The 27,937-nt window shown below is 42.2% G+C and overlaps 2 protein-coding genes across 3 annotated transcripts; one reads left to right on the top strand and one right to left on the bottom strand.

Annotated features, from left to right (window-relative positions):
• The first annotated feature begins 446 nt into the window (after positions 1 to 446).
• per3 (period circadian clock 3) lies at positions 447 to 18,345 on the top strand. 2 transcript variants are annotated; one of them, XM_080462123.1, is made up of 22 exons: positions 447 to 595; positions 4,835 to 5,229; positions 5,879 to 6,039; positions 6,142 to 6,260; positions 6,574 to 6,772; positions 7,076 to 7,127; positions 7,447 to 7,610; positions 7,879 to 7,957; positions 8,061 to 8,167; positions 8,878 to 9,034; positions 9,224 to 9,332; positions 9,682 to 9,810; positions 9,897 to 10,005; positions 10,119 to 10,230; positions 10,338 to 10,471; positions 10,557 to 10,721; positions 11,796 to 12,047; positions 12,150 to 13,009; positions 13,112 to 13,304; positions 13,582 to 13,765; positions 15,570 to 15,720; positions 16,103 to 18,345. In XM_080462123.1, the coding sequence occupies exons 2-22, from the start codon at positions 4,952 to 4,954 to the stop codon at positions 16,223 to 16,225; spliced, it is 3,837 nt and encodes a 1,278-aa protein (XP_080318249.1). In that variant the 5' UTR covers positions 447 to 595; positions 4,835 to 4,951; the 3' UTR covers positions 16,226 to 18,345. The 2 variants fall into 2 exon arrangements, with proteins under 2 accessions (XP_080318249.1, XP_080318250.1); XM_080462124.1 differs by lacking the exon at positions 10,557 to 10,721.
• Positions 17,338 to 27,937, bottom strand: LOC308108853 (matrix remodeling-associated protein 8-like). Its single transcript, XM_080462130.1, has 12 exons — positions 27,658 to 27,937; positions 27,060 to 27,086; positions 26,678 to 26,983; positions 25,444 to 25,545; positions 25,227 to 25,360; positions 24,924 to 25,103; positions 24,231 to 24,372; positions 20,495 to 20,653; positions 19,223 to 19,247; positions 19,047 to 19,132; positions 18,904 to 18,975; positions 17,338 to 18,816 (listed from the first exon to the last, which is right to left on the bottom strand). Exons 1-12 carry the CDS (start codon positions 27,707 to 27,709, stop codon positions 18,794 to 18,796), a joined length of 1,308 nt encoding a protein of 435 aa, XP_080318256.1. The 5' UTR covers positions 27,710 to 27,937; the 3' UTR covers positions 17,338 to 18,793.

Genomic DNA, 27,937 nt, shown 5'->3' with positions numbered 1-27,937 from the left:
TGAAAATACCTCCGATAATAAAAGAATTCTCAATTTATTCAGTGAAAACTGATTTGCGATTTTGTGCCGACATTGAAAAGGTGAGGCAAAGGTTTCCTGTGGGAGACATCAGAGGTGGGAGCGCTGCCTCAGCCAGAGCATACAGCAGTTTTGTTCATTCACCCAGCCGAGGAGGAGGAGGAGGAGGAGGAGGAGAGGGGGAGGGGGGTGTTCAGCGGGGGTCAGCGGGCTCGTAGTTCGGTGCCTGCGCACTCTGCTCAAAGCGTGTTGTTTCTCTGTTGCGTAACATGGCGAGCCACGTGAGCCGCCAGCGAGCTCATGGCAGATCGCAGGTTGGCTCCGCCTACAAATAGAACGATCGACCAATCAACACACAAATGTAAAATTAGTCTGTCCAATCATTGGCGAGTGGGCGGGGCTCTGCCGCACCGGGCTCACGTTGCTGCAATGTGTCAAGCGCTCCAGAGTGGATGACGACTGAGCTACGTGACTGAGACATAACAGCAAAAAATACCTCTAATTACAAGCTGCAAATCAATATCGAGGACTCGTAACGTTTGGAGATTCAAAGGACGACACAGGTGGTTTGGAAGAGGTAAATATCTTCTCAAATGATCGAAGATTTTTCATGTCGTTAGCGAATTGGTTAAGCTAGCTTACCCCCCCTCACACACGACAAAAAAACAGACGGCAGTGGACGTAAACAGATTCTATGTACTCGCACTTTGGCTGTGTTTAGATCTAATAGTTGTGTGCTTCTCTGAGCGATGGGGTGTAACTTTACTGGACGCACTGGTCAGAACTGTGCAACGATAATACATTAGCAGTGTAAAATGTCTGCCCGAAGTCGGTGAACGGCAGCAACGAGTGGCTCTCTATTCCGTAACAAACTGTTACTAACACGATAACTTCACATCAATAACAATGGCTGCTATTTTACTTTCTGCTTTAGAAGCGTGGAAGCTGCTTGTCCAAGGGATTGTGTATTCCCCATAAAACCCTCCTCTGGCCCGTTAGCGCCTATTTTTCTCACACCCCCAGTCTACACGAATGGCATTATTATGTATGTATATTATGAAGTCTTATTTACAGCATGGAGTTTGACGTAGAGACTGCCGCAGATATGTAGTTTACTGAGTAGTGAATGGCGGCTGGACTGTGGTTTAGTGGAGCAGAGTCTCTCCCTCAACAGGTCACTAGGTTCACGTGGGGAGGGGGCGCTGATCCGTCAACAGCGTCAAGTTTGTTATCAGTGGAAGTAACTGGTTGTAAACTTGTTGAGTCTGGAATTTTTTTAAATGTATTAGTAATTACCATCAATGTTGCACCTGCACGTTTATTTGGTTCCAGTGTTATCGTCATTTTACGGTGAGTTGTTATTTTTCAGCTATGGGGATGATCCATTAAGAGGACATATCAATACAATTCGATTTATCAATCAACAGTTGAAATTTCAGAGCTATAATCTCCAGTCAGATAGAGGATCAATGATTTAGGCTGAGCACAGATTCAACTAAACAAACCTTCAACTCCCGCAGAGCTCAAAGATAGAAAGGAGGGTGCACGTTAATAGGGTTGTGTGTTTTGGGCATTTTTGTGAGATAACTTCCCACTTTATTATTTTCTTTCTCACTGTTAATACCTCAGACTCATAAAAGTTTAACTACTTGTTAGAAGTCAGTCACCCACCCTTTAACTTTAAATCTTCTTAAGTATTTCTGTCCATGAAGTAACTGAGTGCAGTGCGTATGTCAATCACATGTTGCTTGTCCATGAATACACATTATATAATGATGTGATTTCATAACAAACATTTGTGGATGTATATTCTGCCAAGGTTATATGCCAGTGTGTGCAAGAAGTCTTGTGCGGATCAACTTTGTGTATGAGAATATTTCATTCCATGGTGATGGAATAGGTCAGGTTGAGGTCATAACAACTGGATTGGTCTAAAAAGACAATTTCTCACTTTCCTTTTGACTTTGAAATTTGAAAATAAATTTCCAGCCTGTAGTGCAGTTGACATGTAGATTTGCCATTTTGTGTTGCAGTGTCCCAATCACACTCACACTCCTTTTTGATAATTTAGTAGCCTCTAGTAACCACTCAGAAGTATTACTAAAACAAATGTTTTCTTCTCTGATTTGGAAGTGTTACCACTGCATCTTATATTAATAATTACTTTGTCTATGTTGTAACTGTATTTGATGAGCAGAAACTTTGACACAACAATTGTTGCTGTTGATTGTTTGTCTGTACTTTCATTGTTTAACAGATGCCATAAAGGGCTGTTTGATAATGCAATGTTATGATAACTTTGTATTCAAATGATTTTTACTGTGATGTTTTATTGTGTTGCTGTTTTGCTTTTTTTTCCTTTACAATTGTCCCTTCTTCAACAACAGAAAGGACAATAGCAGGTGATCAACAACAATTTTTTTTTTTAAATAAATCAAATTGTCAGTTCACAAATTTATGGATCATCCGTAAAACCGAAAATGGCCTTAAATAATAAGGCCAGAGATCACAAAGGTCGAGGCAGCTCTCCATCAAATACAGAGTCCTGAGGGCCTGATAGACCAACATTTCACTGCAGCCTAATAAAAGTTAAACAGAATAGAGTGAAAGCACTAAATTAGTACAGGTATTATCACCTAGGTTTTTAAAATTTGGTATATAGTCTGTATTTTGTTTATTATGGAAACTTGGCCACTACAGCAATGCTGGAGTTGATCTTGGATACATTGTTATGGTCATATGATTTCAAAAACTAAACAAAATCACGACTAATTTGGAAATCTGCAAAAGTTTCTTGTAAAAAGTGAACTACTTCATTATTCATTCATGTTTTCACCTTTCTGTTTACTATATACATTTATTTTAATGCTAAAACACAGCTAAGATTTATCTCTAAAATTCTTCATCTTTTGTGTGTCTTAACCTTTCAGTACAGTTCATATGGAACTTATACCCATTTCTGCTGACTATAAACCTCAACTCCAAACACTTGTTAGTCCATTTGGGAGTGGGGGGCTCTCAAGACATTGATCTGGAACTAATGTAGTTCAGCAAATAGTGGTGGTTCAAAAATCCTCTCTTCATGAAGCTAATGTTTTTTTACACAAAAAGTATGAGTGGTCATGGTGGAGATGTAGATTGTGTTTTGTTGGATTGTTACCTTATACTTGTAGGTGACTGATTTTGGGCAACCTATTTATATCAGAGAGAGCAAACCAACATTCAAAAACAACCTCTCTATAGATCAACGCAGTTTCAACAGCAGAACAAACTACAGGCTACATGCTCACGTCACACTTGAGTCCATACCTGTTAAAAGCAAATAGTTGAGTTGTGTGATATTTGTTTGGATCTGGGAAGGGAGGGAGAGGAAGTGGCTTTGCATTATGTGACCTAACATGTCCTGAGCGGCAGTCATGTGTCTTGTGTGTTGTACAGGTTGGTGCAGGTACACTGTCTCAAGTATCAATGCTCTGAATTGAGCAATCTGCTTACATAACCCTGCTGTGGAGACCTGATGAACATTACAGGATATTTTCACTGGCTCCCGAGTCTTGTCTCACTGCCATGCGCAATGACAGCTGTAGGATTTGTTTTATTTTGGCTCATATTTTGATCCTTGGAAAACATGCGAGAAGTCAATTAAAAAGCAAACAAATTACTTAATTTACCTTTGATACTATGTGAATATGACTTTCTTAAAAAAAAAAGCCTCATCAAAAAGGATTACAAAAATACAACTGGATGAGCGACTTCTAGGTGTGCATAACTTGCAGCTGTTATGTAAGCGAGTATCACATTGTGGAACCGGTGATGTGTAATGACTGGCAGGCTACTTGGTCTTGGCAGTATTGATGGATGAAATGTGCTTATGTGTAAAACGTGTATGATGATGGGAGTGAGTCAGAAATTGGTGAGTCAGTTTAATGATCAGACAGTCCAGAAAGAGTTAGATAATCAGGCAGATTGTGTTTGTTCACATTGGTAAGATGACATACATCGTCACATCGAACAGAGCCGCATCAGTTGTTTGCAGCTGGTAGTAATGTGCTACTTAGTGCTGTGTGTTTGAACCATTTGCCACTTCAGACATGGCACATGGGATAGTTCTTAATGACTTATTGTTTTTTCCCTTCGCACAGCCACTCACATAGTGGACATGTGTAAGTAGTTACATTAAGGTAGCTGCGTTTGATTAGGAGTGGGCTGCTGTGAAGTCATGCATTAACTGGTATGGCCGTTATAATGGTTATAGATTAAACCTGTGATTTATTGCAGATTTCCTGCTAATTTAAATATTGTTAACTTCTTTAGATTATAAATGAGCATCTAATTTTGTTTTGTGAAGCATGTGTTTGAGATATAAAAAAAAATGGTTAAAGGTTGGAATTGAAGTCTGTGGTATAAATCTTATAGTCCCAGTTGTGTGGAGATTTACAAAATGGAGTGAAACATGTTTTTGTGCTCAATATTATGAAATGTGCATTAGATAGTGTGTCGGGTAATGAACTTATAAATTTGTAGAGTCTGTTGGAGCCTTAACAGGGATGTCTAATCCTGGTCTTGGACAGCACCTGTCACGCATGTTTTGGGTCTCTGCCTGCTGCCACATACCTGATTACAATGAGAGGCTCATTATGTGCCTTTCATAAAGGCTTGCTGATGACGTTCTCATTGAATTCTGATATGCTGGGTTGGACACCCTGGTCTGGACCAGGGTTTGAGACCACTGGGTGAAGAAATTATGTGAATCCAGTCCTGCTATTATTGTTTTGATCCTCTTTCTCATCACGTTCTGTTTGTTTCTCTCCTGCAGTGGTGAAAACGGACCACTACATTAAACATTTATTTGTAGTTTCCCCATGGAACCTATTCCCTCTGTTGAACATATGAAGACCCTTCACCATCAACTCAACTGGTCAAACTACTATTGATGTACGACCAAAGTGTAGTGATGCCAGGAGGTGATGTCAGTCCAGATGGGGAGGAGCCTGTATTGCCGTCGGCCATGGGAGAGGAGGCGAGGGTGTCCTCGGGGCAACTGCATGGACAGGTGGAATCCGAGCGCCTCAGGGGGGAGGAGAGTGCGGCTTCAGGTGGAGAAGTGGGACAAGATGATGAGGAGATGACCAGCGGTTCACATGACCTCTCCTCTTCAGCCAATCACAGCCCTGGCAGCGCCTTGGGCTCCACCTCGACTTCAACAAAGAGGTATGTGCTCGATAGCTTTATCCCTGATTCTGTGCCATATATGCATTCACACCACTGTCTTCTGATCCAAAAATCTTCACAGCATATTGATGCTTTAAGTGTCTATGTGTGAAGAAGACAAATTCTGTAGGCTGGGCTTTTATAATTTTTTATACTGTAACTTTCAGACCATCGGTTTAGTCATCTTATTATATATTAAGAAAATCACAGCTAAGATCAGTCTTCCTGTAGTGCTGCAGTGTTTTTCACATGACAACCTCAAATAGAGCAGGCGTTGCCATGTGAGGTGAAGCAGGCAGTCGATCTGTAAGCAAAGCATTTTCATGTTTCGATGCTTCACAAACAGTTCATGTTGTAATTTCATCATTCAGCCTTGCTTATATTTTGCAAACTGGTGTTTATGATGTGAACAGTGAAAAAAAAATTCCTGTGTTGACTTTACTATCACAAAATAATGACAGTAAAATACAGCACCATATGACATGGCTTAAAATGTGTTATTTCAACAACTTACAATTCATTTAAGTACTTCACTGACATGCACTCGAAACTCAGTCTTTTGCCGTTTAGTCATACATCATGAGGTCCTCCAAACCTTGCTGTGTGTCTCATAAATATGTCAATATTTGTGTTGTCTTCAACTGTGTAGTAGTGAGCATGCAGGGGGTGAGAAAGGGCAGGCCCATCGAGAAGCAATGGTCACAGTGGCTGAGATGAAAAAGAGGCTTCCATCAGACAAACGCAGCAGCAGCAAAGCCAGCACGGTGGACGCCTTGCATTACGCCCTCAACTGTGTTAAACAAGTGCAAGGTAACATGGGGAACCAGGCAGTGTAGAATCCTGAAACAAAACCCTCCACTTTAAAACCTGAGGTTGTTTACTTTTGTTTATGTGTGGTTGTGTTATGTGTAGCCAACAGTGAATACTACAAACTGCTGATGCGTAACGGGCAGGACGAGAGGAGAGATGCCACAGTTTGTACCCTGGAAGAGCTGGAGAGGGTCACCTCTGAGCACACCCTTAAAAACACGGTACACGCGGATTCATGCACACTCACACTAAGCAGCACATTACATTTAAAGTAATGCTTTTGGCACTTCTCTGTGCTATTTAATGCAAACACCACTATAGACACACAGCATGTTGCACAATCTAGATTTGTTGTGAGCTGATTCAGTATAGTTGCTGACAGCCTCCATGTTGCAAATACATTTACCTTCTTGCCTCACGCCTGAGCGGGTGTGTAAGTCTATGTGTGTTTACTGCCTTAGTGTGTCTGTGACTCGACTCGCTTGTGTGCATTTCTTTGTGGCTGTGCGTACGCCTCTCTGTGTCTGTGTGTAGGATTCTTTCGTGGTGGTCTTCTCGCTGTCGAGCAGCCGCGTGCTCCACGCCTCAGAACAGGCTCCCAGCATCCTGTGCTGCAAGAGGAAGTTTCTGGAGTCTGCCAAATTTGTGGAGCTGCTTTTCCACCAAGACGTTAATGTCTTCTATTCACACACGGCACAACCACATTTACCACCATGGAGCAACTCGCACACAGGTATGTTTTGTAATGAATTTTCAGCTTTCCTTTTTATTTAATTTGATATTAATATGAATGTGAAGTTTCCTTTATTAAAAACCACACCATTACCATTCAATATCTTTATTTAAATGTAATAAACTAAATTTAGATTCTTGTTCCTCTCTTCAAAACAACATATTTAGGTTTCTGAGTTCCCAAAAACCATTTTCGAAAACTTTATTTCTACTTGAATGATATAAAATGAATTCACTCTAATTCCGTATTAATCCATGAAACATTTAAGTGAAGTTAATCAAATTGCTTTATTTGCTTCTACAGCTGGGGTCCTGTTTGACTGTGCCCAGGTTAAATCTTTTTTCTGCAGAATCAGGTCAGTTTTTTTCTTTCTGAATTGTAAAGGCATTGTAAACTTAACATGTGACTTCATGCTGTTTCAGAAACGCAAGCTCTCAGTGTCGTTAATAACATCCTGTAGTTACTGGCTCTTGTCAGAGGGTGTCAGTGAAGCACTGCTGAAAGTTACACATCTTGTCAATCCGACAAGCAGATCTTTATTTTTTTTTTTTAAATCTTTGCATTGAAGAAGAAAAAAGTAAAAAAAAATAAAACACATTTAAGAACATTTTTCTAATTACTGAAGCACATTTTCTTTGTGAAAACAACAGTATTAAAAAAACAATCTCCTTCAGGGGTGGGAAGGATCGTGAAGGGGAGATGCGCTACAATCCGTTTCGGATAACACCGTACCTGCTGAAGGTGCAGGGAACTGGAAAAATGAAGAGCAATGGGGAGGAGGAGGAGGAGGAGCCGTGCTGCCTGGCGCTGGCTGAACGCATCATCTCTGGATATGAGGGTATGCCTGTTATCACAGCAAATGGCACAAAACAAGAGATGAATTCTTCATTTGTGTTTGTGTTTTAATATTCATCTTTATATATCTAAAATTATATTGATATAGGTAGTGTAATTTCATAATTTTCAAGAAAGGGATGTTATGAGAAAGTTTTAAACAAATCTATGGGCACCATTTTTGCTTACTCTGACTAATCTCTCTTCAGAGTTCAGAGGTGCATGTAGAAACTTGTGAACCTCATAGTTCTAATGTGACTTATTTTTGACAGCTCCTCGGATACCCATGGACAAACGCATCTTCACTACAACACACTCCCCTGGTTGTGTGTTTCTGGAGGTTGATGACAGGTCAGTACATGCACAGAAGGGCAAAATCAGATCTTATGTTAAACTCATTAAAAAAATGGCACAGAAATGTTGGCAGGGCTAATTTGCTCATGTCTGTACACAGGGCTGTGCCTTTGTTGGGATACCTTCCCCAGGATCTCATTGGCACGTCGTTACTTGCGTGCATTCATCCTGAGGACCGTCCTCTTTTGCTGTCCATGCACCGGAAAGGTGAGTATCCAAGGAGGAGTAAGTCAAAATCATTAAGAGAAGAGAATTCCAAATGGAGTGTTAATCAAGTTTGAAAGCAGAGACATTCAATCAATTTTGGACTTTACACTTTTCTGCAACAAAGTGCTCATCGAAATACTGGGACATTTGAGGGCTTTTGTTATTATTATTTGGGTTTTCTTTCTACTTTAGCAAAAAAAACAAAAACCGGTGAAATAGCATTTATTATTTTTTTCAAATATTTACCAAAATCACACACACAGTATTTTACATCTTATGTCTCAAAAATATTTCTGAATGTGTAAAATGTACTACACCCTGCTTGATACGTTACAGACCCCTGGTGCTCAACATTTGCGGCTAATATGTGAATTCTGGATACGTTAGATGTACGTTTGTTTGAAAATGGACATACTGTAACCTGCATTAACTTTATGTGCAGAGTGTATATTCTCAATTTCTGGGTGAAAGATTGTAACAAGTTTAACCATAATTCTCACAGATACTATCGATTCAACTAAAGCTAGACCAAGATCAATGTACTTTTAACTTTTTTAACAAAGAAGCAGAGATAAGGCCACTTGCCCCATTAAATTGGAAAATACTAATTTGATATTCAGTACTTCATGAATAAAACAAAATGAATTTCTGCAATCAGATTTTGACCTTGTGTGTGTTCATCACCATTTGTCTCTTCGTACTTTGTTTAGTGTTGAAGTATGCCGGCCAGTCTCCTTTTGAACACTCCCCGGTACGTCTGCGCTGTCAGAACGGAGACTACATCACTTTAGACACCAGCTGGTCCAGCTTCATCAACCCCTGGAGCCGCAAGGTGGCTTTCATCATTGGACGGCACAAAGTCAGAACGTAAGGGGCAAAGCATGCTTTTATAATCAGGGTCATGTAAGGAGAGAAATGTAGTGAGTTGGTGGTCTCTACTTCAATCAATTGTTTTCTGTCAAACCTGTGATTTCTGTTACTTTCAAGGAAAGTTCAAATCAAATGATATAGTTTGAGCAGTTACAGCTGACATCACCGTGTTGTGTTTGTCTGCAGGAGTCCTCTGAATGAGGATGTGTTTGCTGCACAAGCAAAAGAGGATGTTCCTGTTACTCATGAGGAAATAAAAGATCTCCAAGCAAAGATCTATAAGCTCTTCTTGCAGGTGATTGATTAGTTTGCTATACAAAATCACCACATAGTTCAATTATAGGTCAAAGTAGAAATGCTCTAGCTTAAAGCTTTTTGTCATGTGTTATGTTTACCTTTTGTACTGCTGAACTTCAGCATGTAAACTGGCAACATTGATGTCAGGAAGTCTACTAAATTTTGTGATTGACCTAAATATATAAGGTATATTTAGATGTAATCCAATTAATTAAAAGGGTATTCCATATACAAACACATGCTCTGCTCCAGGTAACACTTATGCACATAGATATCATATGGACATCTTTATTGGGATTGTTTGCTTCCTGAGTTTCAGAGTTCTCCATTATGTTTCCTCTCCACAGCCGGTACACAACAATGGTTCTAGCGGTTATGGTAGTTTGGGAAGCAATGGCTCTCATGAGCACTACATCAGTGTTGCTTCTTCAAGTGACAGTAATGGCAACCTCTGGGAGGACACACAACGGGAGCCGGTGAGAAGTCACACTGTATCAACATGATTAATCTTGCACATAGAGCTTGAGAACCACTCAACTAATTTCAATGTGTGTCTTTGCAGATGACTTTGCAGCAGATCTGTGCTGATGTGAACAGAGCGAAAAGTTGGGGCCGACAGGCATATGTGGAGCCCAGCCACAAAATTGCTCTTCATGGCAAACCTGCCGCTGGTAATGAAGTTTTATACATGATAAATGCAAACATTAAAAAAAAAATATATATAAAAAAAATGTCAAGTTGTCATGGATTTCAGTATTGGCTAAAATGTCTCCTATTTTCTCAGCCCCTCGGCCCCCAGCAACACCCAACCCTGAGATCAGAGATCGTGAAGAAACCAGGAAGCAAACACACATTCCCTCCTATCAGCAAATCAACTGTGTGGACAACATCATCAGGTGTGTGACTGGAGGATTGACCCGATACAAGTTGCTTTCTCCTGCTGTAGCACTGAATCTCACTCCTGTCGTTTTTGTGTCTGTCGACCTGTTTGTGTGTGCTCCAGATATTTGGAGAGCTGTACAGGTCCAGCCCTAAAGCGCAAGAGTGAATGTCATTCTTTGGCTTCCTCTTCATCCTCTACCTCAGAAGAAGACAAGCCTGCAGGAGCCACTGATGCAGCTCAGACCACTTCAGATGGTATGAAAATACAGAATTTAAAAAGAAATTATTGTACTGTATCCGTGTCATAATTCCTGTTGGCTTTGTTTCTTTTTCATCGTAGTGGTGGTTTTAAACAGTGAGGTGTCAGTTGGACCCTCAGCTGCGACAGTAGTTGGGGCACCGCTCACGGACATCACTATGTCCACTAAGGCCATGAGTGTTGTCTCTGTCACCAGCCAGTGTTCGTACAGCAGCACCATTGTCCACGTGCCGCAGCCTGAGTCAGGTATGTGTGAGGACCTGTACGTCAGAGTGTCTGATCATCAAAGTTGCTCAGACATTTTACAGATCTCACAACTCACTTAACCTACCTCTTATTTCCAGGCTGCTTAATTGCATACACTTTAATTATCTAATACTATCTTTAAAAAAAAATTGGCCCAGAATTTTGAGATTACAAATATCTTTGTGTTCACATCTGTGTTCCTTTCTGAGTGTGTCAAGAAATACTGAACAATTGTAATTGGGTGAAATAGGCTTTATGAATCACACTACAACAGTCCTTAAGCAGGTGTCTTGTTTCATATATCGCAGGTATCCCCATTTTTATTGCGAGTCTGGCAGGCTGTTGGTATACACTGACCCCCTGTAGAGCATCCTGAGTTTTTAATCTAAATGTGTTTTTCCATCAGGATCAGAATGGGTATAGTATGAATGTAGCTTAAACAATTAAATGTTTGTACTGCAGAACGACTACCTACTGGCAATGCCAACAAGATGGCATCAATTCTCATCAACAAAAAAGCAAGTCGGCTATGTACTTTTTCCTACAATGACAAATTCATGAATTATGCTATATAGAATAGAAATGTGATGTTTGGCAAAAAAAAAAAAAAAAAGATAAATATATCTAACAACTGGAAATTTAATTCCCATTTTCCTAAATTCAGTTATATTAATAAACTATTATGAAGGTTTTCCCTCCATAATAGGCAGTTGTTTTCATAATAAAACCAAAGAGTATCTTCTGAAAATCTCACGTTTTGTTATTTTAGGATTGTGAACAGGTGCAAAAGCATGTTTGCAATTTTGTCATCTACATATGGGGTTTTTTGTTTTCCACTCACTACATGGGAAGACACACCTTAAACATTTTAATCATGGTTTATTTACAGGGATTGCCAAGCTATAACATGTCACTGGCTGCATTCAAAACGAGTGTGGCAGTTTTTTTTTTTCCATTTGAAGCACACATATCTGGCAACACTTAAGGTTTTGCTATAAATGGAGAAGTTTTGATAATTCTGGTAGAGAGAATAATTGTAACTCCCCCGGTTTTCTCTTTCTTTATATTTTATAGAGGCCACAGCATTGGAAGATGCTCCAATGGGCAGTGAGCCTGCTGATGCCGCTCCGACATCTGTCCGTCCAACCCCGAGCCATGCGGCGGAGGAACGGCGGTTTATAGGTCTCACCAAGGAGGTGCTGTCAGCTCATACCCAGAAGGAGGAGCAGGAGTACGTCGATCGCTTCCGCAATCGCATCCTTCAGAGCCCGTATAGTTCCTATCTGCAGCAGGACAACAGCTCTATGGCACACTCCCACCAACCAGGTTTGTGCATGTCTACTGATGAAAGAAAAGTGGTTTTAGAAAGTGATGAGTCTGGTCTGTGAGAAGACACTGATTTTCTGAGCGACAATTGTCTCACCACAGGAGACTACTTGCGTCCAGTCAGCGCTGGAGGTTGGAATCGTTCTCGGAAAGGGAAACCCAGACACAAGCGACCCAAAGCCCTGGGTTCTTCAGACAGCTATACATCACCATCTGGTCCCCCTCGTCGTGTCCCTGGCTCCTCTTGGCCCTCTTCAGAGTCCTCCCAGCCTCAGATGGGGGCACCTTACAGCCAGGCTTCCCCACTGCAGGTGCCATTCTTTCCAGTAATGGGGAAGCCTGGCCCTGAGCAATCACCCAGACCACAACAGCCACCTGTTGCAACACCAGTGATGCTTCAGCCTCCCGATCAGATCAACTACAACTTCAATATCATGCAATCTCCTCAAACCTTGCCAGGAATGCAACCCATCCAAATGGAGCCCATCCAGAACCTACAGAACATCCAGAACTTTCCCAACCTTCAGCCGATGGCATCAACCCAGGCCTTCAACCCTTACATGACTCCAGTCATGGCAGTCATCCTGCCCAACTATCCAGCTTTCACTCCAGGCTACCCATCCGTTTACCCGCCCTCAGCTCCCACTTTACTGCCCCAGACGCCCATAACCATGACAGGCTTTTCCCAGAGCACTGTCCCTTTCCTTCAACCCCAGTTCCAAGTCCAACCTGCCCCCCACACTCATACTTCCCCAGGCCTTGTGCTTTGCTCACCAAGAGCAAGCTCTTCTGTTTGTGAAGAAGAGGAAACAGCCGAGCCTCGGGCTTTATTCTCCAGTTCTCGCTCCAGTTCTCCACTGCAGCTCAACCTGCTGCAGGAGGAACTACCCAAACCAAGTGAAGGGCAGGGGAGCGCCGCACACAATCATGTCGAGAATCTCCATGAACAACATGCCAATGAGGTCAGTCTCCTATTGCCTGTCAACCCTCGCCATGTGTGCCCTGAATGAGCAGCATATGTTGATAAGGTTCACAACTGACTGGTAACTGTTTGCTTTTACCAGGGCGATGCCCCAAGTGACTCTGCAAACCATGATGCTCAGTCGACATCCAGTGAGCTCCTGGACCTACTGCTGCAGGAGGATGCCAGGTCTGGAACCGGCTCCAATGCCTCAGGGTCTGGATCAGGGGAGTCTGGAGGCTCACTGGGATCTGGATCTGGGTCAGGATCCAATGGAACCTCCACCTCACACACTGGTAAGAAAGTATTCAACTATTCTTTTTGGATATTCCCATTTAAAAAAACGTGGACTTTCTGTAGACTACATGGTAACACCTTGTGTAATATTCTGTTTTGTGCTAAAGAATAATATATAAAAATAGAAGATGCTTCCAAAAATAACTAATAGTTAATAAATTATCTAGTCAGAAAAACAAGTAAATTAGGCAATGTTCTTTAAGGCCTAGTGACAAAATTTGAAACCTGATATTGTGAATAAATGCAATGTCTGATACAAAGCTATCTGGGTTACAGGCAGCAGTAACAGCAGCAAATACTTTGCCAGCAACGATTCTTCAGACACGTCGCGCAAAGCACGCAAGAGCCAAGATCCACCGGCCGAGCACAAACGCAACTTTGAGGGTGTGGAGAACTCGCTGTGGAGCATGATCCAGCACACGCCTGAGCGTGTCATGATGACTTACCAGATCCGCACCAGGTATACACACATAAACCTTCTATTTGCATGGCAAAAATCTGCTTCAGCTCAGATGGTTGCTTTGAAATGGTCGAGTGGAGTATGCCCATGAAGCATAGATGCTACAGGTATCATCTCATATTGATTCCAGTTGCAACTACTTCAAAGTTAAACCTGACAGTGTAGTTTGATGACATCAGAGGCTTTCACCTGAACAAATGTCACTGTAATCAATTTCATTTTCACTTTCTTATTGAGCTTTATACTGACACACACTGAATTACCTTGAAGGTTTTGTTGAAAAATATTTCTACTCGTATTGTAAAGAGACATCATTACATGCTCACCAAAATCACATAGATTTCAGTATTTGTAGTTGATGCATTCTCTAATAACCAACAAAACAATGTGTGATTTGAACAAAACAATATTTATGACTTATTAGATGTATAAAAAAAATGGATACACTGACTTGCAGTAATTTAAAGAGATTATGACACCAAAACATTTTTGAAAAAAAGCAATACAAAATAAAAGTATTTTTATTATAAACGTTTTTGGGAGCCCACAGCCAGAAGGTCCCAGTTTAAAAAACAAACAAAAAAAAAGGGTCCTGGTGAAAATCCCGACAGCAACCTTTCTGTGTGGAGTGTGTATGTTCTCTCTGTGTGTGTGCGTGATTTTCCTCCGGTACTCCGGTTTACTCTGACAGTCCAAATAACGTGCACCGTGTCTCCCTGAGCTACACCCCCGGCCTCCATCACCTCCCCCGAGCGTGTGTGGCTGCTGAAGACAGTTTGTTTAGTGACGAAATTTGACGTCAGAGGACTAATGAGGGACTATTAATAAATGAACTCTGCCGTCAATCTGTTCCGTATCTTCAATGTCTGCTCCAACACGCCTGCAGCATAGACATATACTAGTAGATCCTTCAATATATGTGTAGAGCAGAGGTCTCCAACCTCGGTCTTCGAGAGCCCCTGTCCTGCATGTTTTAGCTCTTTCCCAGTTGCAACACACATGATTGCAATGGAGGGCCCAATAGGGATTTTGGACTTTTTCACAACCATGTGATGACATCATCATTAGGTGCAGGTAAGAAGCAAGGAGAGAACTAAAACATGGAGGACAGGCGCCCTCGATGACCGGGGTTGGGCACCGCTGTACTAGAGTATGTCCACTGTGTAGACATTCACAATCTAGTAGAGGTCTACTACTATATGTCTATGTATTAGATCATTCTGTGTTGAAAATTCCTTCAACAAAAAAGCACCAACACGATATGAAAACGCAGCATTCCCTGCAAACCGAGAGAAAGCATTCCTCCTGCATTCCTCTCCAGTCTCCCACTTCCCGGAGAGGGTTCGCTTGTCAACACTGCAAAATTCGAAAAAGGGTAAATACCACGGGGCATCCAATGAAAGCAATTATGCGTTTCACTGTTATTTTGATGGCGAAAATAATTAAATCAACATGGAATATGGTGTCACAAGCTCTTTAATGTGCAGTTCATATGTTCAAGCAAAGTTTTTCTGTTTTTTTTCTTCTTTTCCTGTAACTTTCTTTGTAAATTATCTCATTGTTACTTTTCTAACCTGATCTGATGATGAAATCTGAGTCTGTCCATATGATGGTTATTTACTTTGATTTAAAAGATACTTTTGTTTTGGGGACCCAATCATCTGATTTGGTTTTCTACTGAGATACCCCAACTCTCTATAAAGTAGTATGCTGTCTCTGGACAAGAACATTTTTTTAACCATTCAGCTTCATTTCGCTCATATTTTCTGTCGTTTTCTGTCTCGTCGTCCTATTTTCTCTACAGGGACCAGAGTGAGGTGTTGGCGGAAGACAGGGAGAAGCTTCGCGCCCTTCAGCCCCTCCAGCCATGGTTTACCCAGGAGCAGAGAGAAGAGTTGGCTGAGGTCCATCCATGGATCCAACTGCACAGAATCCCACAAGAAATCGACACACAGGTATCACAAGGACATTTGAAAGTCTTTCTGCTCACATAAACATGTTGGAAGCTCATTTGAAGTGGAATGAAATCACAGAGAAAACAGTTGAACCACACCCACTGAATTAAATGATGGTGGGAAATTGCAATCTATGTATAATTAGGTAGATGGTTCAAATCCAGGTCAGGCTTTTCCGTGTAGAGCTTGCATGTTCTCACCATGCGTGTGCAAGTGTTCCTTGAGTTCTGTCTAAAAACCAATTGATGAGCCTCTGCCCATTGCAGAGGTGTTGAAAGATCTTGAGCTTGGGTTAGAGGGATTCTCACGTCACCACATCTCTTGGTATTACAAATTCATCTTTGGATTTACTGTCAAGTGACTTAACTTCTATTTTTTTCAGGCCTGTGCGAGCTGCAACTCAGGTGCAGGTGGCGCCCACTCCGCTCACCCACCTACCCCTGACAGTTCTTCACCTCCAGAGAGCTCTCCGCAGGACCCCGTTGGACCAGCAGTCGGCACTTAAAGAGACCTGTAACTTAAAACAACCTTCATCCACCTCACAGTGAACCAGCCCGGTTGGAAACCTTAACAACACCCGCAGCCTCCTCTGACCAATCCGGAGGAGGGGATCCCTGTGCTTTAGTCTAAGTCGTGCTTTGTAAAGGTAACCGAGGCTGGAACAGGCCCTGAGGAGCAGAGGAAGATGACAGACGGGCATTTTACTGGCATGTTTTCCTCAGTCAGTGTCACGATGACCATGAATATTATACCTCGCTTCTCTTTGTGTTATTCAAAAACCCTGGAGGGGTTTAGGTTGAACTTCAGACTATCCAGATCCTCAGACGCTGTGAGCCAACATATGCTCAGTATGCAACGATCTGCTGGTTGTGGTCCCTAAACATGAGCACTTTTTACCTACCTGGAGAGGAGGTGTGACATGTCCAGAAGACCAAGACAGCGCTGGCACGGTTTTATTCACAGAACACTTCTTCAGTGACACAGTACAGGCTGTACAGTGTGTGCACCGCATCCTCCTCCACTGGCAAAGTCACTTACCATGATTGACAAATGATAGATATTTTCTGATGGACGCACTCAGTTGCTGCTCTGTTTTTGATGTTCAAATCCACATGTTGTTGATTTGTTGGCTGAAGTCACTCTTAATTCCATAGGTTGGTTTCCTATTTGCCCAGAGCATCACTTCGTTACTTTGACAGTCGAATGACCCCCCCCCCCCCACGCCCCAGGATTTTCCAGACAGGCCATCAACCTACAATCCCTGTAGCTTTCCTCCTCGTGTAAGCAGAAGCAGCGAAGCCCTAATGCTTTCTGTGATCTTGTGTTTACTTAAATTAATATCCTTTTCAGCTGTGTGCGTGTGTGTGTGCGTGTGTGTGTGTGTGTGTGTGCGCCTGCGCCCGACCCATTGCAGAACATGTAAACATTGTCATTGTTGTTGTTGTTCTTTCCTGAGAGTTTGTGTAAATGTAAGAATGCACGTGCTGGCCCGATTGCAAACTGCTTATTTTTCTGTTCCTACAGTTGTTCATCAGTGCAAGACAGCAGGATTTTCTATTGTTTTTAGATTCAGACTATATTACAGTACCATGTATTTTATAGAAAATGTACACGAAACAACTTTCAAAATTTATTAAAAAACAAAACAAACAAAAGCCATTTGTTTTGAATTCAGGGACTGTTTGTGACACAGAGGAATGATTAAATGAGCTATGATTTAACATGTAACATGTGGTGCGATAATCTGTGAAGCGCAATACAGAACACAACGGCTTTACAAACATCCACTATCTGAACGGTATAGCTGCTTCAACATCAGTGGGAAAAGTTGGTTTGGTCTAATTTAGGAAAATATATTAACAAGACACATGATTTCTGCAAAATGTGTACAGCATATCAAGAACCACTGCCTCTGTATTTTAAACTTGGAAACTGACGAGGACCTCACTTTCTTCCAAAGCACACGGTAAGTTCATGGAATGGATTCTTTCATTTGCTCGAGTCGTTTGGTTGTTAAAACCAAAAACCCCAAAAAAAACACTGATCCAAACCACATTGAAAATCATTGTTTTCATTTACATAATTGAATTTCACTGCATTTATTGGCAGTACACCATGAGGACACAGTATGTAAAGTGCATGAAGCATGAAGGAGCATGTTAAATGAGAAATGACAGATCAAGTAAGTGAAGATGTAAAATGCTTGAACAACTTGTCACATCTTTGCTGAACACAATAAGCTGTCAAATTGAGCAGGTGCAACCAACAACCATATATGCCTTGTACATCATTATTCAGGGGTGGGAGAACCCCTAAACAGCTGTGAGCCACTATCTTAGTGAATTACTTGAAGACAAACGAATCATTAGTTCATGACGAAGTCAAGAGTTTGACGTGAAAACAAAAAGGAAAATATTTCTTTAAACCACATTTAAATCCCAAGTGATTGTGTGAAGTGCTTGACACTAGAGAAGCTATCTTCCTTTAACAAGTGTTTTATTTAATAAGCAGCAGCAGCAGCATGGATGTAAAAGGATGTCACAAATGGTGTATTTTATAATGGGTATAAAACATGTTCATCTGCACTGATTTAGCTGTCCCAGACATGCAGCCCAGTCGTTTAAAGCCCCCCAAAAATAACAGTATTGTAAGACAAAGTAAAAGTAAGAACATTCTCCTGTAACTTGATTTATAATGACTCAAGCTAAAACAACAGATTATTTAAATTCACTGAATCGACAGCTGTGTCAATTCAGTTTATTCTCTGTGCTCGTTTCTCCTTTATATACATGTTGAGGTGTGGATCGTCCTCTGGGGGGCGCCATAACACCATGCTGGGTGGTCCTCCAGCCAGGCGAAAAAGACTTGTAAGTTTATCCACTGACAATTTGAAAAACACAAGACCGGATGTGAGCCGTTTTTACTTTCCCCCCCTGCATTCCACGTCAATGATTTAGTAAAACTGATCTTTTTTGTCTGTGCGTCTTTCATCCTTCCCGGACAGATGACCAGCTTGGTTTGGAGCAGCCGCTGGACCAGCCAGTGTCTCCAATTTGACTGCTTTCTCCTTTTCTCACTTTGAAAACTTCTGCAACTCTGTGAGAGACAAAAGTAACGAAGATCAAGGAACGAAAATGGAGGAAAGGTAATTCACAGCAGCTGAATCTGCATGTATGTGCATACCTTTGTCAAGGTCAATGACTTTAGGCTGAGGGTTCACGTGGGCTTTTTCCTTCAGCAGATTATTCTTGTAGTCTAAACACAGGACAGAATCAGTGTATACACACCCATCTGAAACCATCATTTTGTTTTGCACTCTGACTCACCAAATCTTCTCTCCTCCTGGCTGCACGCGTTCGCCTCAGTGACGTCCATCTCAAACTCGTCTGAGCTGCTGTGTCTTCGGCTGGACCTACGGCAGTCAGACGGACACATCAGGCTCGGTGTTTAATACCAGACCAAGACACTAGTTTGTGTGTGCTTGTGTGTTATCGGCACTCACCTCATGGAGGTTTGAGGATAGAATTCTGAAAAGATAAAAAACAAAAATTAAGTGAAAAGCTTTTTAAAAATGAGAAGTGAGTCAAGTAGTTTCTTCAAGATCAGGACTTTGATTAGTTATTAGTTACATATCTAAAACTGTTGACTAGTTACTGAACCATTTATTGAAAACAAAAAGAAGCATAACTTGTTACTTGGAGGAAAACGACTTCAGCTTGGACAATAAAGTGTGTTGGTAACATGCAAACAAACATCATCTTATAGTCTTTTTGTGGAATACATCAGCTGAATGTAAAATACTAGTTAGTCATTTCAGAAGAAAACGTCTCGCCAAGAAAAATAAACCAATGAGGAAATGCATGAGAGAAAACTACACGCAAGGCAGAAAGGTCAAATTGATGCAAAACTGGTATTTCCCAGCAAGTCCTCATTCTAGTAATTTTTTAAAGAAATCGTGGCAAATGATTAATAGGCAGTAAAAAAATATTTTCTGAATAAAACAATTTGGCTATAAATGTAAAAAAACAATTGTCTGTTCGGCTGCTCCATTATACAGGAGTCATCACTGTGAGGCATTAAAAGTTGCACCATTGTCTGGATGGACTCATACACTGCATCCTGCTGGGATTCAAACCCAGGTCTCCTCGGCACACGGTCAAGAATGTAACAGAGACCATGTAAAAATCAAAAACCATGAAATAGGCTGTGATATCATTTTAAACCAGGAGTGGAGCAGGGAAGGTGTCTGAAACAGTAAAAGTCAATGGCCCATAACTTTCAGAAGACAAACTTCACATTAGAGCACGATAACACATTGCTCACCTCGGTATCCCACTAATGATAGAAACAACATTATAAATGTGAAGTGCAGCAATTATCTAATAATAAATGCTGCGAGAAGATGAAAATTCACGTGTGACGTGAGCCTCACACTCCGCCCTGCATCTACTGTCAATACAGCTTCATGTTCCTTTACTGAAAGTCTGACGTCTTTCATGTTGCTGTGAGGAGGAGTCGGTCAGTTCAAGAATGAAGAGGCAATCCACCAGTAAACAAAGGCTTTAAAACACACAGGACAGCATGGCACTGCGGCTCCACAACTACTTTCATCTAAAGCAGAGGTAATGTGCAACAAGCTCACCGCGACCTCAACCATCTTAAAAGGATTGTCATATATTAATATTTACCTGTTGAAAATGCTTTGCTTGTCAGAAGTAGTGACGTTACATTAACCAGTTAGTTCACAACGCATTATTCCGAACACAAGTCAGACCTTTGGTTCGACGGCGTCGCGTGACGAGGATGACGATGAGGATAATGAAGGCCAGGAGCAGGAGGGATGTGAGGACGTAGCCCAGCGGCAGGAGAAAGTGATGTCTCTGGTCGGGCAGGATGACAGTGATGACTCGCGGTGACTCAGCCTTAGTCGTGTCTGAGTGGCAGAAAAGTTTAGTGGTCAGCATTTTATTCCTCCCGTTTCCCACTTTTCCTCTCATAAACAAAACCAGTGTGTCCCACTCAGGTTTACAGATGTCTTACAATGCAGACATTACTCATGGCTTTGAAGAGCTTAAAAACAGGAGAGGGTCGGGGGCGGTGGGGGGGATTTTTCAAATTAAAAGCACTCAAAGCAGCAGTTTCCTGTTTATCTATAGATAATCTAACAATGTTTTGGAGCGTAAATCCATCTTTTCAGGCACTTATCAAGCACTGAACAGTTTACATTTAACGTGTCTTCGCAACAACAATCGTTACTACAAATGTGAATTAAATTAAGAAATAGGAACTAATTAGTAGGTCTGGATGAGGCGATGTGTGCAGTTCTGCTGAGTGGAGGGAAGCAGACGACACAGGAAAGCCTGGTTTTGTTTAGCTTCGTGAAAAAAAAAAAAGAAAAGAAAAGTGCAAGGCAAGTAGCAGCTGTGGATCTCAGACTCAACATATTGGAGCCAAAATGAGATCCAGACAGAGTGTCATGCTGTGATTTACTTTTCCTGGCAGTAAAACACAGAAAAGCAATGAAAGCGGGAGGAGAGAAGGAAGGACAGGGCAGAGCTGGAACAGAGGAGGAGAGCCAAGGGAGAGGAAGGGGACGGTGCGATGCTTCTCCAGAGGCCTGCCTCACTCCACAAAGCGAGGAAAAAGAATGTCCGGTCATCCAGAAGACAAACTTTGACTTGACACATCGCCGCCTGGGCACACAAAAGCATGAACAACACAGTTCCTCTGGTTTTTGCTTAATTGGCTTTCAGGCCTTTCTCCCCAAACATGTGAACATGTGTGTTTGTGTTGAAGCTGTCCTCCCACAGCGGAGCCCAAACTGCACAGAGAGAAAGACTCTGTTGAGAAGGAGGGGAAGGGCTGACCTACATCTTCTCCTCCTTACAAACTCCTTGCCCTCTTCTTCTTTCCTCTTTTTTTTTTTCCTTCACATCGCAGTCTAAGAAAAAAAACAGCCCCTATATTAACATTTTCTTTCTGTGGCCACCAGATGTGGGAAAACCACAAAAGTTTGAATACTTTGTTCTTGTACTTCAGTGATGCTCCACATTTCCAAACCGTGTTGCGGTTGGTCACCTTAGGTCAATACAGACCGATATACACAGGAATCCACTTGGTCAAATCAGAAGAATCTAAATGTATCTTATACTTGTAACATTCAAATGACAAGCAACCATACATGTGACTTTTTCAGCCCCGTTAAAACTCTCTTGTCGGTCTAAATGATGTTAACTTGTGGGTGTTCTGTCACTTTTTTACAGCTAAACAGAGATTAAAAAATAAGAGGCTCATTGTTGGTCCCAAAATTCTAATACATTAATTTGTCCACATTGATCATGACTCTCCTCAAAATGCTGCAAACGAGTAATTCAGGCGTAAATATAGATACAAATCTGTGATTTGAAAATCCTATTAGCAACAGAACAGCCTTTGGAATTTCATCCAGAATATATCCAAACAGAAGATTTAATTAATGGACAGACGGTCTGAAGTTGGCCCATCCATGTTTAGTAAGAGTTGGAAGTGCTGAGTACTTCCGGCTCATACTAAAGCCGAGTCGACAAAATCCTAACATGAACATGCTGTTATTGCTATATACTGTATCTTATAAAACTGCATGGACGGTGGATGAAAAGATGGATTTTAGGTGTTGGATTTTGATTTAAAGTGCATCAAGTTCACCCATAATGAAATCCACCTCACGCATAAAATTCTCATTCCATCTACATTTTTCACGTTCTACATTAAATCTGAAAGGAATTATCAGCCTCTCACGGCTGCATGTTTCCCAAGCAACAAAATTGTCCTCACCATCAATCAATGAGATAATAACACATGGAGCACACATTTCTCTTTGTGTTTACATCGCTGGTACATTTCACACACACGGCTGTAATGAACTGAAAGAATAGGCTCAGTGAAAACACTACAACTGTATTGAACTTGCAAAAAAAAACCAAAGTTGGCTTTGTTTTTGTTGTTTTTTAACTGGCACGAGTGGTCCAGTGGAGCAGGTTCAGAGCAACAACACAGTTGCTGTTAAAAGAGAAATGAACAGATACGGTGGATACAGACACATTTTAGACAGCTTACTTTTACCTGAGTGTCAAGATTAACTTTCACCATTTTTTTTGTGGTTGGCGAATGCATGCTTGCTTTTTTGATACGTTTCGGGACTGAGACATTGCGTGGGTGAAGAGCACTTCCTGTCCTTGTCCAGAGAGAGAGAGAGAGAGAGAGAGAGAGAGAGAGAGAGAGAGAGAGAGAGAGAGAGAGAGAGAGAGAGAGAGAGAGAGAGAGAGAGAGAGAGAGAGAGAGAGAGAGAGAAACAAACAGAGAAGAACGTGATGAAAATAAACAAACCTGAGCATGTGGAACCATCAAAGGATGGAAAAAAGAGGACGAACGGAAGACGGAGGAGGGGAGGAGAGAAATTGAAACTTCTGCAGAATGTCCGGAGCGAGCCAACGTCAACAGGGCAGCAGACAGTCGGCGAGGGCAAAGCAGATAACAGGACATTAAAATGCCGTGGGCGACGGAAGGTTTTTGAGCTAAAACTCACGGCGATCTTGGAGAAGGCACACTTCCAACCAGCTTGTTTCCTACAGCGTAATCCTACTGTGTTATTACAGCTCCGTGAGCGGAGGATTAATTGTGTAGGCAGAGCCGGAGGCCAGTCCGAAGACTCCAAGCCACAGGCATTTCTCTTTTCAAATGTTTTTTCTCCTCAATGATTTTCCCACATTGAGGAATCTGCCATTATCAGCTTTGCTTCAGTTACCTACTGGAAAAGTAGACACATGCACCAGAAATGGTCTCATTTTCAAAGAATTCGAGGCAGGCAGCTGGCAGGGCACCATGCCAGTCTCCTTTAATCCAGCCCACCCCATCCCACCCCGACTCTGGATTTCTGCAGAAACACTGAGTGAACAGAAACTGTGAAGAAAACAAGAGGGAGATGGAGGAGAGAGCAGGCAGAGGGGAAGAGGGACCCGGATAAAAAAACAAAAGCCCACACACAAAGTTCAAAGCAAGAAGGGTGTTCTCTTGTAACGTGATGTAAAAGTAGAAGGTGAAAGGCGATGAGGGTCAGGCTTACAGTGTTTTGAGGGTGTACGGGTGCAGTTTAGGGGGCTGGCGTCAGACGCGCTGACGATGCAAAAACATTAAATCTCTCATGAAATGAAGGATTGAGAAAGAGGTGGATTTCTCAGAGTCTGTGTGTTTCTCTTTCTTGTGCAGTCATTCTTCTGTCCAAAAGGAGACAGTGAAAAATGACGTAGGACAAAACAAGACAGCGCAGAGGGGATGAGTGAAAGGCAAAAAACAGATGTTTATGAACTGGAGGGGGGGTTAGCACACTTGATAGTTTAACTCCACTAAGTCATAAAACATCAGCACTCTTGACGACGTGTGTGTGTGTGTGTGTGTGTGTGTGTGTGTGTGTGTGTGTGTGTGTGTGTGTGTGTGTGTGTGTGTGTGTGTGTGTGTGTGCGTGTGTGTGTTACCTTTGTCTTCGCTGGGCAGTGCTTTGGCTGCAGCAGTGGTCTGGACCAGCGGCGGCTCCACGGCGAGCTGAAACACTCTCCTCTCATGCAGACCGCAGTAGTGATGGTGGAGGTGGCAGGAATAAATCCCCTGGTCTGTGGGCTGTCAACAACACCCCATTGTTTGCATCACTTTATTCGAACACCAAATGTTGTTCAGTAAAAAAAATGTTTTTGTTTTTTTTGTGGCGGTCATTGAGGAGGAATTCAACTGTTTTTCATTAAACCGTTTCAAACAGATACATTTCTAATGAAACTGATTCAAAAAGCTCAGTGAGACAAGAACTACAGTATTTATTCTACATTGTGGTTTTACGAGCCTCATTTTCTCAGTGACATGATGAAGTTTGACCTTTTCGGGGTTAAATGACTGATGAAACTTCTGTGTTCTGCAAAACCTTTCATGTAAAATAACACATAACAGTGAAGGCAATCCTGAAATGGCACATTTTAATTACTGCAGCACATCAATCATGATGGCTGCCATGCGAGGTCCTCGACCTCCACTGCAAACCATTTAATGGTGGGTGTCTTGTGCACTGGTACACAAGGACAGAGTGAGATTGAACCACCAATCATTGGGAGGGTGTCTTGCTACAGAAGTGTGTCCCCCACAGTCAATATTAGAAGCACTTGTTGCTCATGCAAACACACCTCCAGCTCAGATATGGTGAGTGAGAAGTCTCCCTCTGCAAAAGCTTGATTGCTGATGTTCATTTTCCTCATGAGGAACAGAGATCCATAGCTACGATGCTCCCCTGAGGCATACAGGTCCACCAGTCGTTCTGCCCGGTCATGCCGGATTCCGGGGGACTGACGGTCCCAGTGGACCACCTGGATCCGACCAAGACAGGAAGAAAACACATCTCTCAGCCAATAGTAGCTATCCTCGTGACTTTACAATCACATCTGAGCTCAGGTTGACCCGCAGGGGTGAACGGGTGCACAGACACAAACCTGCTGGTCCTCCTCCTGGTCGCTCCAGTCCGTCCAAACAGTCCGTCTGTTGACGCAGGGCAGCACCACGGTGCTCCCGAGCAGCACCACGTACACGGCTTTGTGTCCGTCCCAGAATCGCTGCTCTTTACGGCCTTCGGGGTGAGAAGAGAAAAATGAAGTCCACTGAGGCGGCCTGTGGAGCGGTGTACTTCAGCGGGTTGAGGGTGACACCTACGTGATTTGGTGACATTGAGCTGAACTCTGATTGTCTCATACAGGTGGCAGTAGAGGTGGTGAAGGTTACAGGAGTACAGACCTCTGTCGTTCCTGGTCACATCTGTGGTCACAAGTGGAGACACAACATATCTAACTGGGTATATCAGACAAAATGATAATGTTGGTAAAATGTCCAGGCAGATATAGACCATCTTTTATTTATCACCTATACTTCACATTGCTTAAGTAGAATATTGACATATCTGCACTTTGAGGATTTAGTTTTCTTGTACACAACAAGAAACATTTCATGAAGCCTACAAACAGGTTGATGGAGATTCTCTCCAGGTCTTACTGCTGCAGCTGCAAATTGTTCTGTCTATGCTCTTTCTGGATCATGGGCTTGGCTTCCATTGGTTTTTCACTATTCTGCTGAGAAAGAACTCTACATTCACTCTACTGCATCACTGAATGATTGTTACACCTCGTACCTACCTTGTCTGTTTCACACCTTCTAATCTCTGTGCTGGGACAAAATCCATGTCGACAGTACTTGCAGGATTTGAATTTTTTTATTTTTCCTCTTTTTATCAGATTGTTACCAGATTGTTCTTTAGATAGTTACTGAATGCACGTTGTCATTCCGGGGAAGGAGAACATAGACTGGTTGCAGCAGCCTGTTCTGAAATGGTGGTTGTAGTCAGGAACCTACAAGCACACGAGCCGACACCAAAGAGCTTTTGACAGCAGGGCTTCTACGTGTTTTATGAAGGAAGCGATCCCGTTCTCCTAAAACTAAGGCCAGTTCTGCCCACATCATAAAATGTACACGTTTATGAAGGTAGTTAACTTAAGGTGAATCAGCAATAATTAATAAGGCAATAAGTCGCCGAAGGTCCTACTGACATAAATTCATCCAATTCATTAGACATTGTATAACTTAAATCTGTGAACAATAACAGTAATGAACCAGGAAAGAAACATCATGACTGTGGTTCGGCTAAACCAGCAGAAGTTTTCTCATAAAAACAACCACCAAAAAAGCAAAAGCTGTCATTTTTGACCAATTACAATTTTCTTCTGTTTCATGTTTTTAATGACGCCACTCAAGTCGCTTCCATAAATGTGTAAACCAGCTGTCCAATCGCTCTTCCTAACAACCAAGCAATGCAGGAGTGAGTCCCACTAACACAGTGATTTAACATAAATCCCCCAGACACACACGACGGTCAACGACGGAGTGTTTGTGTGACCTTTGATGACCAGGGAGAAGTTTCCGTCCTTGAAGGCTGTTGGATTGAGGCCAACCCTGCCCAGGTTGTAGGAGTTGTAGATCCTCTGGTCCCCCGTGGAGAACATGTCCATCACCCTTTCCATGGCGTAGTCCGGCTCAGCCCGGTACATGTCCCAGTGGACCACCCTCTGTCTGTCCCGCACCGCGTCCCTGGTCCACACCATGCGGCTGCTCACACACTGCAGCACCACTTTGGAGCCGGCTGGGGCGCTGACGTTGTAACCTGCCACCACGACACTGCTGCTGCTGTCTGACTGACAGCACGCTTTGCAGACAAACAGAGTTTTCAGTCAACAGAAACGCACAAATATGAATCTGTAAGGATGCAGAGAGGAAAATACCTGCCGAGAAGAAGAAGGCCATGGGGACTGAAACAGAAGAAGGAGTGAGTGAGATAATTACTTCAGCAGACATTGTCAGGCAGCCGCAGCACGCGGTCCTGTTGATGTATTTTCTGCAGAAACAACAGATCAGTCAGCCTGTTCCGCCAAAAGCACATCAAACGTGCTAAATTAGTTGAACTTTACAAAAATGTCTGGTGTTCATTTAACCGAATGCATTTTTGGTGATAGGGTCACGAGCCTGAAATACTCATCTGTCAAGAATGTCTGTGCAGGAAGAAGTGATCACTGAGTCTGGCTTTGATGTGTGGAAAAATAAGATCAAGTGAGAAATTTCTGCCTTGGCATCAGAAAACCAACAGAAACTTATATTAAAGATATTTCAGATGGATATATTAAAGCTTTTAAACAAACATGCAGTGCAAGAAATAATAAATATAAAGTATTTTAAAAGAAACCTCTGTATTTCTTTTATTATCAAAATTATTAGTATTTTTTCATGTGCAGATTCACAGTTGTCCTTTTCAAGTACTGGATCGACGTTTGATAACACACTTATATCACAAAGTCAGACAATGTAAAAGTCCAGACTACTTACTGTGGATTAAGAGGAAAGCCTGTAGAATGATGTCCTGCCTCTGGATCCTCATGTTGACGATCTGAAGAGTTCTCAGGATCAGAAAATATGAAATATTAACAAAAACGAAATATGGCTCATTCAACTTCCCCAAAAGAACAGCAGCAGCACTTGTTTAGGTAAGATTTCAGGGATTGGATAGATGCAGGAGGCAGCAGCACATCGAGGAGCTACATAGAACCAAAACATGAGCAAACGGAACTGAAGCAGTCGGGAGATGAAACCCGACCCCGCACTGAAT

Source organism: Lipophrys pholis, assembly GCF_963383615.2.
Source record: "Lipophrys pholis genome assembly, chromosome: 4".
In the NCBI taxonomy this organism is placed as follows: domain Eukaryota; kingdom Metazoa; phylum Chordata; class Actinopteri; order Blenniiformes; family Blenniidae; genus Lipophrys; species Lipophrys pholis.
This window is presented reverse-complemented; position numbering and strand designations above follow the sequence as displayed.